General features: G+C 37.3%; 1 protein-coding gene across 1 annotated transcript in view; it reads right to left on the minus strand.

The window, feature by feature from the left end:
- Positions 1-13,726, minus strand: part of LOC136033601 (rab GTPase-binding effector protein 1-like) — a 119,329-nt gene that overhangs the window by 27,810 nt on the left and 77,793 nt on the right. Inside the window, exon 12 of the mRNA XM_065714381.1 lies at positions 2,294-2,537. Coding sequence (XP_065570453.1) covers positions 2,294-2,537 — 244 coding nt within the window. The remainder of the gene's footprint in view (positions 1-2,293; positions 2,538-13,726) is intronic.

Genomic DNA, 13,726 nt, shown 5'->3' on the forward strand with positions numbered 1-13,726 from the left:
CATTAATAATATATCCACTTATATACATCCACAATATATTAATATATATCCACTTCAGCCGTTAGCGCCTCCTCTCTTGTTCACGAGATGATGTTTCGGATTCAGCTGAATCCTAACATATGAAAAGAAGAATTTTTAACCAATATTTCAAAAAAGGCATATTAAAAAAGGGCATTGATAAATAAGGTATACTATACAGGACTGAACAATATAGATAACATACAGGCTTAGGTAGGTTTTTAGGTGGGATAAGGATCGCTACTTCTAAGACTCAGTAGCAAAATAAATTCGTATCAGCACTATTAGCAGGAATGGACATTCTTTCAGATTGTCAAATGGCTTTTGAATTCTACAACTGAACTTGAAACACTTCAAAATGAGAAATGCATAACATTTCAAAAGGAGAAGAGTAAATAATTTAAAACTATAATTTAATAATAATTTAAGTAACAATAATTCAATAATAATTTAATAAATAATAAGTAATAATAATAAAGAGTAAATAATAATTTAAAGAATGAATACCATCGTATGATAGTATGATACCATTGTATGAGCTTATCGTATGATACCAGATTAATTTTTCCCTGCTTGTTCATAAGATGTATATAAAAAAGTAAGTAAGTAAGACGGCACTAGACCCTTAAGGTCCAAACTGGCGGTGCTTATCTCTGTTTCATGGCCCTTCAAAGACGTATATTTGACTCAGCTGAGTCCTAAGATATAAAAGAAGTATGAAAAATTACTGTAAATTCACACTTTCAAATTCATTTTCACCTAATCTCCAACAATACTTCAGCGTATGGTATTAAACATTATCAGATACATTGTAGTCATATCGTGAGACTAGGAAAAAAGATTCTTGTGCAGGTGTTTAAAATCCTTGTGCAGGAACTTGCAATGCTCCTGATGAAAGACGTTAAAAGGTCCTTACATGCTTTGCACCACCCTCGACAAACCAGGTTTATGGAAGCAAGATTGAAAGCTGAAAAGAGACACACAATTAGATCGATGGTTGTCAACCCCCTGGGCTTCAACCAAAAACCAAAGTTTTACAGCTTATACAGTTTTCGTCGACTTCTTTTCTGTCGTTGATACTGTAGACAGACGAACCTTACGGCAAATCCTGGAAGCTATAGGCCTACCTAGAAAAATAGATAGTCTCTTTAAAGAACTCCGCCGCAACCCAGAAAGCGCCGTTCGGGTTTCTTCTTCCTCCTACATCAAAAGTGAAGTACACCAAGGATGCACTGCTGCACCTGAGTTGTTTAACTCACAGTCTGAAAGTGTGTCTACCCTTTCGCCAACAGTTATGCCGGGAGGACTCTATCTGATGTCGACTTCACGGGTAATGTAGCTGTCCTTCGTGACAATCTGGACCAGCTTAAGTCTGTTACTCAAGACATTCTCCTCTATAGCTTCAAGAGTTGGGCTGCAAATCAACTGGAAGAAAATGAAGAATATGTCTATACATAAGAGTGCATCGGCGTCAACAATAATTGTAGATGTTAATGGCCGAGTTGTCGACATGGTAAGGCAGTGCACATATCCCAGTTTAAGTCCATCACAACATGACACACTTGACGCCAAAATCTCTGCCGGACAAGTTAAGGCAGACTCTGGATTCCAACAACTCCCGAGAGCCGTCATTCTCAAACTCCATGTTTGTCGTCACATCAAAGCTAAAAATTACAAGATTGCAGTGTCAAGCATCATCGCTCTTCTGAGATGTGGTTGATAGCTTAGCCACAGCAAAAAGAAAAGTTCAACCTAACCACCTGGATCAATTTTAAGGCTTGAAACCGAATGAGAAGATCCACAAAACTGCGATGCAAATGACCTTGAAGCTGGCAAATATGTCTACTCAAGTAGGAGCCCGTTGTTTAAGGTGGTGAAATCTCCTACTCCCTGTCCCGACACGTACTCCTCAAGGATTATTTATGAATTTCAATCCGTCAGAAGATGGCTGGTAGCATCCTGGAGAAAGGCCATACACTAGATGGGCTGATGCAATACACTAATGCCTCCTTAAGCTTAATTTCAACACAAATGAGGCCCTATCCCTATCCCTGACGGGACTGCCAACAAGTTCCCTCTACGCTGGCAACCCTGTTGAACCAGAGGGTTACGTCAAATTCAAGAAAGTCAAGACGAAAGAAGCACTTAAAAAAAGCACAACGTCCATAGAAAAGATGCAATATTGGTAATAAGGTGTGTTAAAAGTGTGTAAAAATAACTGCGTAAAAGTGCGTCAAACAATGGTAGAAAAATAAGGCGTGATAAAATGTAGTACCTTGTAATATTGGATTTCGGACGACAATTTTTCTTCGGTACATTCTCTGGCAATTTTTGCCGCTATCAATTCGTCTCTCATTTTCAGCAGCTCTTCTTGCAGCTCAGTGACATCAGACGGCAAGTTAATTTTCTCATTACAGAGTTCCCTAGAGGTTTGACTGTGTTTACCAATTAATCGATCATTTTCTTCCTGCAATCGAGCCATCTCTCTTGATACTGAACATCGATCAAATTTTAATTCCCTGGAAAAAAAACAATATTTATTTTAGCAAACCCATTCCAAAGTCCAAGGAACCTTTAGTAAAAGCTATTTTTCATTTGGGGTTCATAAGAAATAATCAGCGACGATAACGAAGACCTCCAATTTCCATAGATCACGGGGTCCACCACCCATAGTTCCAGTAATAAACAACGATCTTTATAATAAAAAAATGAAAATAAAGCACGGTTTTATAATGTCTTCATTGTTAAATTCTTTGATTAGAATGTTGGTTTATAAAAAGGAAACAAAGCTACCAGTAATTTTGCAGCCAGGTAAAAAAAAAGAAAAAAAAAGTAACAGGGGCAACAAAAGACGATGGGATGTGGAGAAAAATACCATAATTTTTCAAAGTTTCTCCATGATTTCATTTGGTATTCGTGTAATTTGACTTATTTCAAATTCGTCATACTAATCTTTTTCGGCAGTTTTACCCCCCCCCCATCCCACAAAAAAATTATAGACCAGCAATCGACAAATCTAGCTTCAAAAATAATAAAATACTAGCTCAAAGGGATTTGAACCTGGTCGTTTACAGAAGTAGCAGCTATCGGAGTAAGCTACTGCGAGCTAGGTGGCTAATATTTTCGTTGGTTAATTGGGATTTTATTCATTAAAAGTGCTAATTTTCATGATGAATTTTCATCTCCTTTTTCCAAAATTCAGCACGAACTCTTCCATTGCCCAAAGTTTTACAAAAAAAAAAAAAAAAAAAAAAAAAAAAAAAAAAATCCAGTGCTCTGACTTTAAAAATCCGAAAGATATTTTTCCGTGTTTTAGACTTTTAAAAAGTTTAAGTTTTTAGAGAAGTTTAGCAAATCAAACTCCAAAATATGGTTTACATGTCCTAGCCCTAGAAAACGGGATTGAAGTACACTTTACGTACAGCCTACTGTCTGAAAAATGTCAGTCAGCAGGATACCCAAAACAATCCGTAGTCAGTTTCTCTTGAAAATATCTAGCAAAATATCAAGGCGCCTATGCTTCAAGACCATACTTGACCGGTGTCATCACTATTGGTTGCAATATTCTAATCTTAGTTCGCATACTTATCTTCTATTTTTCCAAACTGTAACAAAATACCTAGATTGGCTATTCAACTTTTAATATCTTCGTTGCTCCCATGGTCTTTACTAATAATGCTACCAAGGTAAGTGAAGCTGTCTGAATCAATCTTTCCGTTACCCGACGTCACCTTTTCATCTTCACTTCCAGCCTTAGCGACTTAGTCTTCTTAAGATTAAATTCCAAACCTATTCTAGCACCTTGAACTCGCAAAACCTCTAAAACTTCATTCCTTTTGCCCAAATCTAGAATGCTTAAATCATTAGGACAATCTAAGTCCAGGATAGTTTTTCTTCCCCATTTGATTCCGTGTTCTCCCATTGTTTTTCCAGTGTTCCTTAAGACAAAGTCCGTCAAAATGATCCATATAATGGGGGATAGAACACAACCCTGCTTAACTCCTGGTTTCATACGAAACCAGCTGCTAATCTGATTTCCTACCTCAATAACCTTAGGCAGTAAGTAACCTACCTTAAGTAGTGCTATTCTCGTACATAGCCCTAACCACTTTAATGTATTTGTCTGGTATACTATAAAAGGATAAGACCTTCCAATGCCTCTATAATTACCACACTCACTCTTATCACCTTTCTTATACGGTGGTTTAATTATGGCTTTCCTAAAATCTTTAAGAAATTCGTTTAACACACTATCAGCACCTGGGGCCTTGTTATTTTTGAATATACTTTGAATGTAACTATGCATAAAGAGAATGTATTAGAAAATTTGTCCGATTCAATAGAGATAAAAACTATCGTTGAAGGGATGTGAAAAGGAATTTACAAAATTTGATGAACAAGACCCTCTGTGAAATTATTTGAGATTACCATATTCGCCCTTATCACCTTTCTTATACAGTTGTATAATTAGGGTTTTCCTACAATCGCTAGGTACTTCCCCTTTTTCAAAAATCATGTTCATAATCTTCAGTAGCTTATTTCTAACCTCAGAGCCACCATATTTAAGAAACTCATTACCACACTATCATCACTTTTGGCCTTATTAGTTTTTAACCCTTTTAGTAACGTTGCTTAGTATCCTCGCAAAACAAATCTTCCTTCACATCTAAGGTATCACAAACTTTTTCATTTTCCTCTATATCTTTTCCTGCAACTCTATCCCGAATTAGCACATTCTCAAAATGTTCTGCCAATCTCTCTTTAACTCTCCCCTTATCATAATTATGGCCCCATTCCTATCTTTCACAGGGACAAGTCTGGATTGTCCACTCCCTTTCAATTTATTAACATGCCAGTACAATATTTTACTATTATGTCGTCTAGCTGCATCTTCCAGATCCTCGGCAATTTTATCCATGTTCTCCGCTTCAAACCTCGTTAGTACATATTTTAATGCTTTCTCCAATTTCTTTACACTTCTCTTATTTTCATAGGATCTATCACTCACATAATTCTTGTACAAGCCCCTTCTCCTGTCTATAAAAAATAAAGCCTTTTCACTAATATTCCAAGCCGCGTTCTTAACTTTTTTCCTTAAGACACAGTCAGCAACTTCAAAATTATTTTCCTAAATTGTTATGTCCATCTTCTACATTGTCAAGTTTTAAGCTTTCCGGTTTAGTATTCAACTGTTCCTGGAAAGTTTCTCTCAAATTCTTATCCTGGAGCCTACCAACGTCATAACTTCCCGAGAGGTAGTTACCCTTCTGAAATTTCAGTTCTATATTAACCCTATACACTACTAGATGCTAACCTTTACTTTGAACAGCAATAACATCACTCCCATAAGCTAATGTATTGTATTGATACTGCCAGTCTTTGGTTTACAGTAACATAATCAATATGGTTAGCTGTCTTATTACCATGTTAACTTATGGGCCATTTTATGACCCAATACTGTATTGGTTATAACTAGATTGTTACACCTAAGAAATTGTAGCAGTCTGTAGCCACTACTATTTTCCTCTTTCTACCAACCTGTGCGTTAAAATCTCCTAATAAAACACCAAATTTCTACCTGGGACCCTGTCTATTAAATCCTGTAACTGCAAGTAAAGTTCATCTGAGTCATTACTATCTCCATCAGTCGATTCTACAGGGGCATATACTACTACAATTGATACCCTGCACTTTTTAATCATAAAATGAGCGATTAGTATTCTATTATTATATCTTCCCAGACTAAACAAGACTTAGCAGCTTCCTTATTCATCACGAGGCCTACTCCCACTCTACATACTCCATCCTTCCTGCCTGAGTAAATAGATTCTATTTCACCTAATTTCATGCTTCCTATCCTTAGGATAAGACTTTCTGAAATTCCTAATACGTCCATTTCGAATTGTCTGAATTTGTCAGTCAAATGTATATACGAGAGTTATTTTTTAACGTCACAACATTTTAAGTTACAATTTTCTTATTGTTTAAATCATTTAAATTATCTTGGCCTCAGGAAAAGCACTGGTCCCGGATATCAATGCAGGACGGGAACCAACACATCTTCTCAAATCTATACCGAAACGCTTAAACCGGTTTAGAACCGGACAGCAAAAAGTTCCAGGGACCTCCAGTATGAATGGAGGCTATATGGATATATATATATATATATATATATATATATATATATCTTTATTCTGTTTTCAGCTTATTCTTTGCTGATTTTCCTCAGGTTTCTTTTTTTAATTGACACCTATTACTGCTAAATTGTATTTGGTTTGTTTTTCATCAAAATTGAATTTCCTATCAGCCAATTGAAAAGAAATCTGGTCTCACTTCTACTGTCCTTGATACTTTAAAACTTGCTTCCGCAAGAACCAAAGGCGTTGGCAAGGTGAGGTGTACTACAAATAAGGACATCCCTTTCTCTTCAGTCCAACTTAGGCTGTATAGCAGCTTACAGTACCCAACTAGCTATATGGAATTAACTGAAATATCACAAGGATAAAAGTGATATTTATTTATATGAAAAACTGTGAATGGGGGGAAGGGAGGGTGGTTGAATTTGAGCTTTGGCCCCAAAATTGGATATAGCTTTTTCTTTGGTCTTAAATTTATCTGCGTTTTAATTTTAATAAGACGTAGTCTATAGTCTAAAAATACGCCATAGTAAGAAAGAAATTGAAGAAAAGTTGAGAGGTAAAAGAAAGAAACTAAAGTTTTATAGGCTTAAACATTTCTGCTGAAAAAAAATGCGACAGCAGCGGTTACTTTTCATAGAAGCAAATTTGAATAGTGAGTAAATAGTCTTTTTTATTTGGAACTTTCGGGCTGGATAAAAGTGTGAGATGAATTAAGAAAACTTTTTGCCATTATTCTCGACTTCGAAGAATTAGCCATCATATTTGGAATCAAGGCATTAAAGGAATTTCATTCAGAATTCCTGCTGGATTAATTTCGTAATTTGCATATTTAAAATTCTCGAACAATTAAGAAATTTATTATACAGGTTTTTATTCATGAGTAAAAAAAAAGAAGAGGCCAAATACAAAAAAAACATATATCTCCGTGGGCGGGAACGCATGCGTGGTGGAGGTAACTCCAAAAATGCTGCATCCCCTACAATTTTCAATTTTGTTCAATTTGTCTGATGTTTCTGAATAGAAATTACCCCCTCCTCCAAAGAGCTACCCTCATCTTCCAGAATCTTATAGATTTTTAAAATTGTTTATTAGTCACCTGGTTCTTAATTATACTTCGCCTCATTTTTGTGCATTGGAGTTACGTTTTGATGATTTTTTCCACCTTCCCCAGTCACTATCCTTTAGTGTGCTATCCCAAATTGAGAGGTATATACAATGAATAATTTTCTGTTTTTTGGTTTGCTAGCCATCAATATTTCATCCTAACCAGGATATTAAACTTTGGTTTTATGCGCTTGTAAAAGCGCTTATTAAGAAGTTTCTTTTTTTTTAGATAGCCTTTTTGCTATCAAGGGGAAAGTACTTTCAGACTAAGTTTCAGAAATGTATTTAAAGAAGCATGAAACTTAGAAACCAGGCATTTTAATGAGTCATGCCTACAAAAAACAGTTTTTATGGCACTTGGTATTCAGCTTTACTTTAGCTACTTTGCGAGGTACCTCGCAAAATGTACCTGCCTCAATGAAACATGCTATTCCGTTTGAAAATATCCCATACTACATTGTTTTTATTGACCATTTGAACAGACTCAGAGACAGTTAGCAGGGTTGTTGTGAACAGTTCCATGGTGCTAAAGCTGATTTCCACCTCGCAAAATGTACCTGCCTCTATGAAACATATTATTCCGGTTGAAAATATCCCATACTACATCGTTTCCCCGTGACCAGTTGAACAGACTCAGAGACCGTTAGCAGGGTTGTTGTGAGCAGTTCCATGGTGCTAAACCTGATTTCCACCTCGCAAAATGTACCTGCCTCTATGAAACATGCTATTCCGGTTGAAAATATCCCATACTACATTGTTTTTATTGACCATTTGAACAGACTCAGAGACAGTTAGCAGGGTTGTTGTGAACAGTTCCATGGTGCTAAAGCTGATTTCCACCTCGCAAAATGTACCTGCCTCTATGAAACATGTTATTCCGGTTGAAAATATCCCATACTACATCGTTTCCCCGTGACCAGTTGAACAGACTCAGAGACCGTTAGCAGGGTTGTTGTGAGCAGTTCCATGGTGCTAAAGCTGATTTCCACCTCGCAAAATGTACCCACCCCTATGAAACATGTTATTCCGGTTGAAAATATCCCATACTACATCGTTTCCCCGTGACCATTTGAACAGACTCAGAGACCGTTAGCAGGGTTGTTGTGAACAGTTCCATGGTGCTAAAGCTGATTTCCACCTCGCAAAATGTACCCCCCCCCCCCCTATGAAACATGTTATTCCGGTTGAAAATATCCCATACTACATCGTTTCCCCGTGACCATTTGAACAGACTCAGAGACAGTTAGCAGGGTTGTTGTGAGCAGTTCCATGGTGCTAAAGCTGATTTCCACCTCGCAAAATGTACCTGCCTCTATGAAACATGCTATTCCGGTTGAAAATATCCCATACTACATCGTTTCCCCGTGACCATTTGAACAGACTCAGAGACAGTTAGCAGGGTTGTTGTGAGCAGTTCCATGGTGCTAAAGCTGATTTCCACCTCGCAAAATGTACCTGCCTCTATGAAACATGCTATTCCGGTTGAAAATATCCCATACTACATCGTTTCCCCGTGACCATTTGAACAGACTCAGAGACAGTTAGCAGGGTTGTTGTGAACAGTTCCATGGTGCTAAAGCTGATTTCCACCTCGCAAAATGTACCTGCCTCTATGAAACATGTTATTCCGGTTGAAAATATCCCATACTACATCGTTTCCCCGTGACCAGTTGAACAGACTCAGAGCCCGTTAGCAGGGTTGTTGTGAGCAGTTCCATGGTGCTAAAGCTGATTTTTTGCTACTTTAGGCACTTCCAGGTAAGCTAGGACGATGAAATTTGGCAGGCGTATCAGAGACGGGACCAGCTAAAATTAGAAATAGTCGTTTTCCCAATTTGACCATCTGGGGGGGAGTGGGGGGCCGGTTAATTCGGAAAAAATGAAGTATTTTTAACTTATGAATGGGTGACGGGATCTTAATGAAATGTCTCAGAGCTCTTATTTTAAATCCCGACCGGATCTGATGACATTGGGGGGAGTTGGAGGGGGGAAACCTAAAATCTTGGAAAACACTTAGAGTGGAAGGATCGGGATGAAACTTGATGGGAAAAATAAGCACAAGTCCAAGATACATAATTGACATAATTGGAACGGATCCGCTCTCTTTGGGGTAGTTGAGGGGGGGGGGGGGGGTAATTCTGAAAAATTAGAAAAAATGAGGTATTTTTAACTTACGAACGGGTGATCGGATCTCAATGAAATTTGATGTTTAGAAGTATATCGTGTCTTAGAGCTCTTATTTTAAATCCCGACCGGATCTGGTGACATTAGGGGGAGGGGGAAACCTAAAACTTGGAAAACACTTAGAGTGGAGGGATCGGGATGAAACTTGGTGGGAAAAATAAACACATGTGCTAGGTACATGATTGACATGAACGGAACGGAGATCCACTCTCTTTGGGATAGTTGGGGGGGGGGGGGTTATTTCTGAAAAATTAGAAAAAAATGAGGCATTTTTAACTTACGAACAGGTGATCGGATCTCAATGAAATTTGATATTTAGAAGGATATCGTGGCTCAGAGCTCTTGTTTTAAACCCAACCAGATCTGGTGACATTGGGGGGGGGAGTTGGGAGGGGGAAACCTAAAACTTGAAAAACACTTAGAGTGGAGGGATCGGGATGAAACTTGGTGGAGAAAATAATCACGAGTCCTAGATATATGATTGACATAACCGGAATGGATCCGCTATCTTTGGGGTAGTTGGGGGAGGGGTTGATTCTGAAAAATTAGAAAAAATGAGGTATTTTTAACTTACGAACGGGTTATCGGATCTCAATGAAATTTGATATTTAGAAGGATATCGTGTCTCAAAGCTCTTATTTTAAATCCTGACTGGATCTTGTGACGTTGGGGGAAGTTTGGGGTGGGGGAACCTAAAACCATGGAAAACGCTTAGATTGGAGGGATCGGGATGAAACTTGGTGGGAAAAATAAGCAGAAGTCTTACATACGTGATTTACATAATTGGAACGGATCCGATCTATTGGGGAGGGGGGTTAATTCTGAAAAATAAGAAAAAATGACGAATTTTTAACTTACGAAGGAGTGATCGGACCTTCATGAAACTTCATATTTAGAAGGACCTCGTAACTCAGATCTCTTATCTTAAATCTCAACCGGATCAAGCGTAATTGGGGGGGGGGGCAGTTGGGGGGGGGGCCGGAAATCTTAGAAAATACTTAAAGCGGTGAGATCAGGATGAAACTGGATGGGAAGAATAAAAACGTGTCTAAGATACGTGACTGACATAACCGGACCGGATCTGCTCTTTGGTGGAATTGGAGGGGGGGGGGGGGTAATTTTGAAAATCGAGGTATTTGTAACTTACGAAAGGGTGACCAGATCTTAATGAAATTTGATATTTAGAAGGATCTTGTGCTTTAAAGTTCTTATTTTAAATTCCGACCAGATCCTGTGGAGTTGGAGGGGGAAACCGGAATTCTTGGAAAATGTGAAAATTGAGGTATTTTTATCTTACGAATAGATGATCGGATCTTAATGAAATTTGATTTTTAGAAAGAATTCATGTCTCAGAGCTCTTCTTTCAAATCCCGACCAGATCGTTAGACATTGGGGGGAGTTGGAGGGGGAAATCTTAGAAAAACACTTGGAGTGTAGGAATCGGGATGAAGCTTGGTGGATAGACTAAACAAATGTCCTTGATATGTGATTGACAGAATCGTACTGGATTCGCTCTCTTTGGAGGAGTTGGGGAGAGGGGTTCAGTGATTTGGCGAGTTTGGTGCTTCTGAACGTGCTAGGACGATGAAAATTGATAGGCGTGTCAGGGAGCTGCACAACTTGACTTGATAAAGTCGTTTTACTAGATTCGACCATCTGGGGGGCTAAAGGGAGGGGAAAAATTAGAAAAAATTAGGTATTTATAACTTACGAGTGGGTGATCGGATCTTAATGAATTTTGATATTTAGAAGGACATCGTGACTCAGAGCTCTTATTTTAAATCCTGACCGGCATTAAGCCTCTTATTTTAATTTTTAAATCAATCTATTGATTCATAGAATTTTTTAAGAGCTCATACCATACGATCTCTTGGCTCTTAGCTCTTCTCGCCTCGTCACAAGTGCCATATGAGCTCTTAGCTCTTGTTTTTTCATTAATTTTAAATTGTTTATTATTCTGATAAGTGATCACATTCCATCACCCTGTTCAGGACCGACAGTTAAAACAAGTAGGAACATTCTGAAAACTCCTGTACAACCCAGTGTGTAACACAGCATGTTAATTTTCTCTAGCACAAATGTGTGATTTTTCCAATTTGACCCCCCTCTAGGAAAGATAACATACAGTCAGTAGGAATAATCATTTTTAAGATTTCTCAAAGCAAACTTTCTTAGTATAGAAAAACTATTCTACTCAGGAATATTTATAACATAAAATTGCTGAAAAAATAAACAATTAAGATTGAAAATATACAGGCTCAGTATTGCAGTATAGAAGCACTCATTACTATACAAAATTTTTAATGTCTATCTTTTTAATAGTTATATTTTCGCAAATAGTTTACGGGTTATTTTTCTTTCCACAGAGAATTCGATTAAGAGATGTGAGTTAAAAAGTGTGTGTGTATCATGAAGATAAATAAGGATATGTGCAATCATTGTAAAATAAATTATAGAAATTATATCACACGCATTATTATAATTAAACTAGAATAAATATTAATTAGTCATTAACATAAATTGGGTCATAATACAAAAAATAAAATTAATATATGAGATTTTGGATACTTTTAACTATTCGTAGATGAGACAGTCAGCCAATCAAACAGTTTTAACAAGCCAAAAAAAATATATCCCCGTAAGAAAAAGTCAAACCTTGCTATGAAACTATTAGCATTCATTAATTTTTGATTTACTATATCAGCTTCCCAAAGTATTCTTTGCTATACTTTTGCAAAGTCGCGGAATTGTACGTAAAACGCAAAAATCTGCTGATCCACGGAATTCCTAATAAGGATAGTGAGAATATTGAAGAGACAGTCCACGACTTTTTATCAGGAATGCCAGTACAAAACTTGAAGGATATAAAGTTCACGGCAATGTACAGAATTAGAAACAAGACCAAGCGCCCTTCCCGCTCAAACTCTAGCCCCGTTTCGGACCCTATTTTTGTCTCTGTTCTGAATCTTAGGCATAAAGATAATATCATGACTTGTGTTAGTAGCCTAAAAGGCACAGGAAAGAGCATCAGTAATGACCTACCATCTGAACTTGCAAAGCGTCGGAAAGAACTTTTGAGTACGGCTTACAAGCTTCGAAATTCCAAAGTAACCGCTGAGAAAGTATCTCAAACTAAAGTCATGCAACATGATACTAAACTATGGCTAGAAACAAAAAAAACTTCTAGCTCAAACTGGGTTAAGTTCAGTGATGCATGCCATGACCCCCTCGCCTTGGTTTTATCCGCAGTTATTAGTGATGGTGCTTCTGACAAGTGACATAAACTATCGAGTATTTTCGCCTCAGTAAAGTGAGGGGATGCAATTTTGCTGCTCTTTTTTTGCAACGTCCGTATCTGTGTGTGTTTTTTTAGTTATTGTCTTATTTTTCCTTTTCTCTATTTATTATATTATTTACTCCTTTTTTGCTTTCTTTTGCAATGTGCATATTTATGTTTTTTTTTATTTATTTTCTTATATTTCTCTCTTTCCATGTTATTTACTCTTTTCTTTACTTTTTTACTTGTAAATATTTTTCCGTTCCAGAGCGAAAATTCAAGTTCGTGCCTTCGCCTTATGAATTTGCTGTCATTAGGATGTCTGCGTCGCCCGTGTTCACTCGACTACAGCGTGGTCTCTATTCATCACCTATATTGGTAAGTAGTAATGTATGAAATTAGGTTTTCATCGAGGACTGACGCTAATCTCACGAAAAGGAAATTAGATGAATATTAAAGTCGTAGCTTAAATTTTAATGAAATTTTGAATAACCCGATAGGAAGAACACCGAATATGAATTTTGATGAAAATTTAGATAATATTATTGATAGTAATTTTGTGGAGGAGTTTGGGTTATGGGATGTTGGAGCTCGGTGGGAGGATGTCCTCCGGGTTGTGCATTTGAATGCTCAAGGGCTGAATTCTTCCCTGGATGATATACAGCTTATATGTAGGAATTCTCGCCCTGGAATTATTGGCTTATGTGAAACTTTTTTAAATGAAAAGAACCAGCTACTTATGGATATACCTGGATATAATTCAATATTTCTAAATAGAAAGATAGCAAAAAGGGGGGGGGGGCTAGGATTTTATGTATTGAGTAATCTGGCAGTTGTAAGAAGAGATAATCTGTCTATAAACGTTGAACGGGTATTTGAATTTCTGTTCACATAATTGGCTACTAGCTCCAATGAAAAGATAATAATTGGCGAAATATACAGATCTCCAAGGGGATCAATGAAACAATTTATGGAAATATTAGAGATTGTTCTTGGGAAAGTA

This window comes from Artemia franciscana, chromosome 12 (genome assembly GCF_032884065.1).
Source record: "Artemia franciscana chromosome 12, ASM3288406v1, whole genome shotgun sequence".
Classification (NCBI taxonomy): Eukaryota; Metazoa; Arthropoda; class Branchiopoda; order Anostraca; family Artemiidae; genus Artemia; species Artemia franciscana.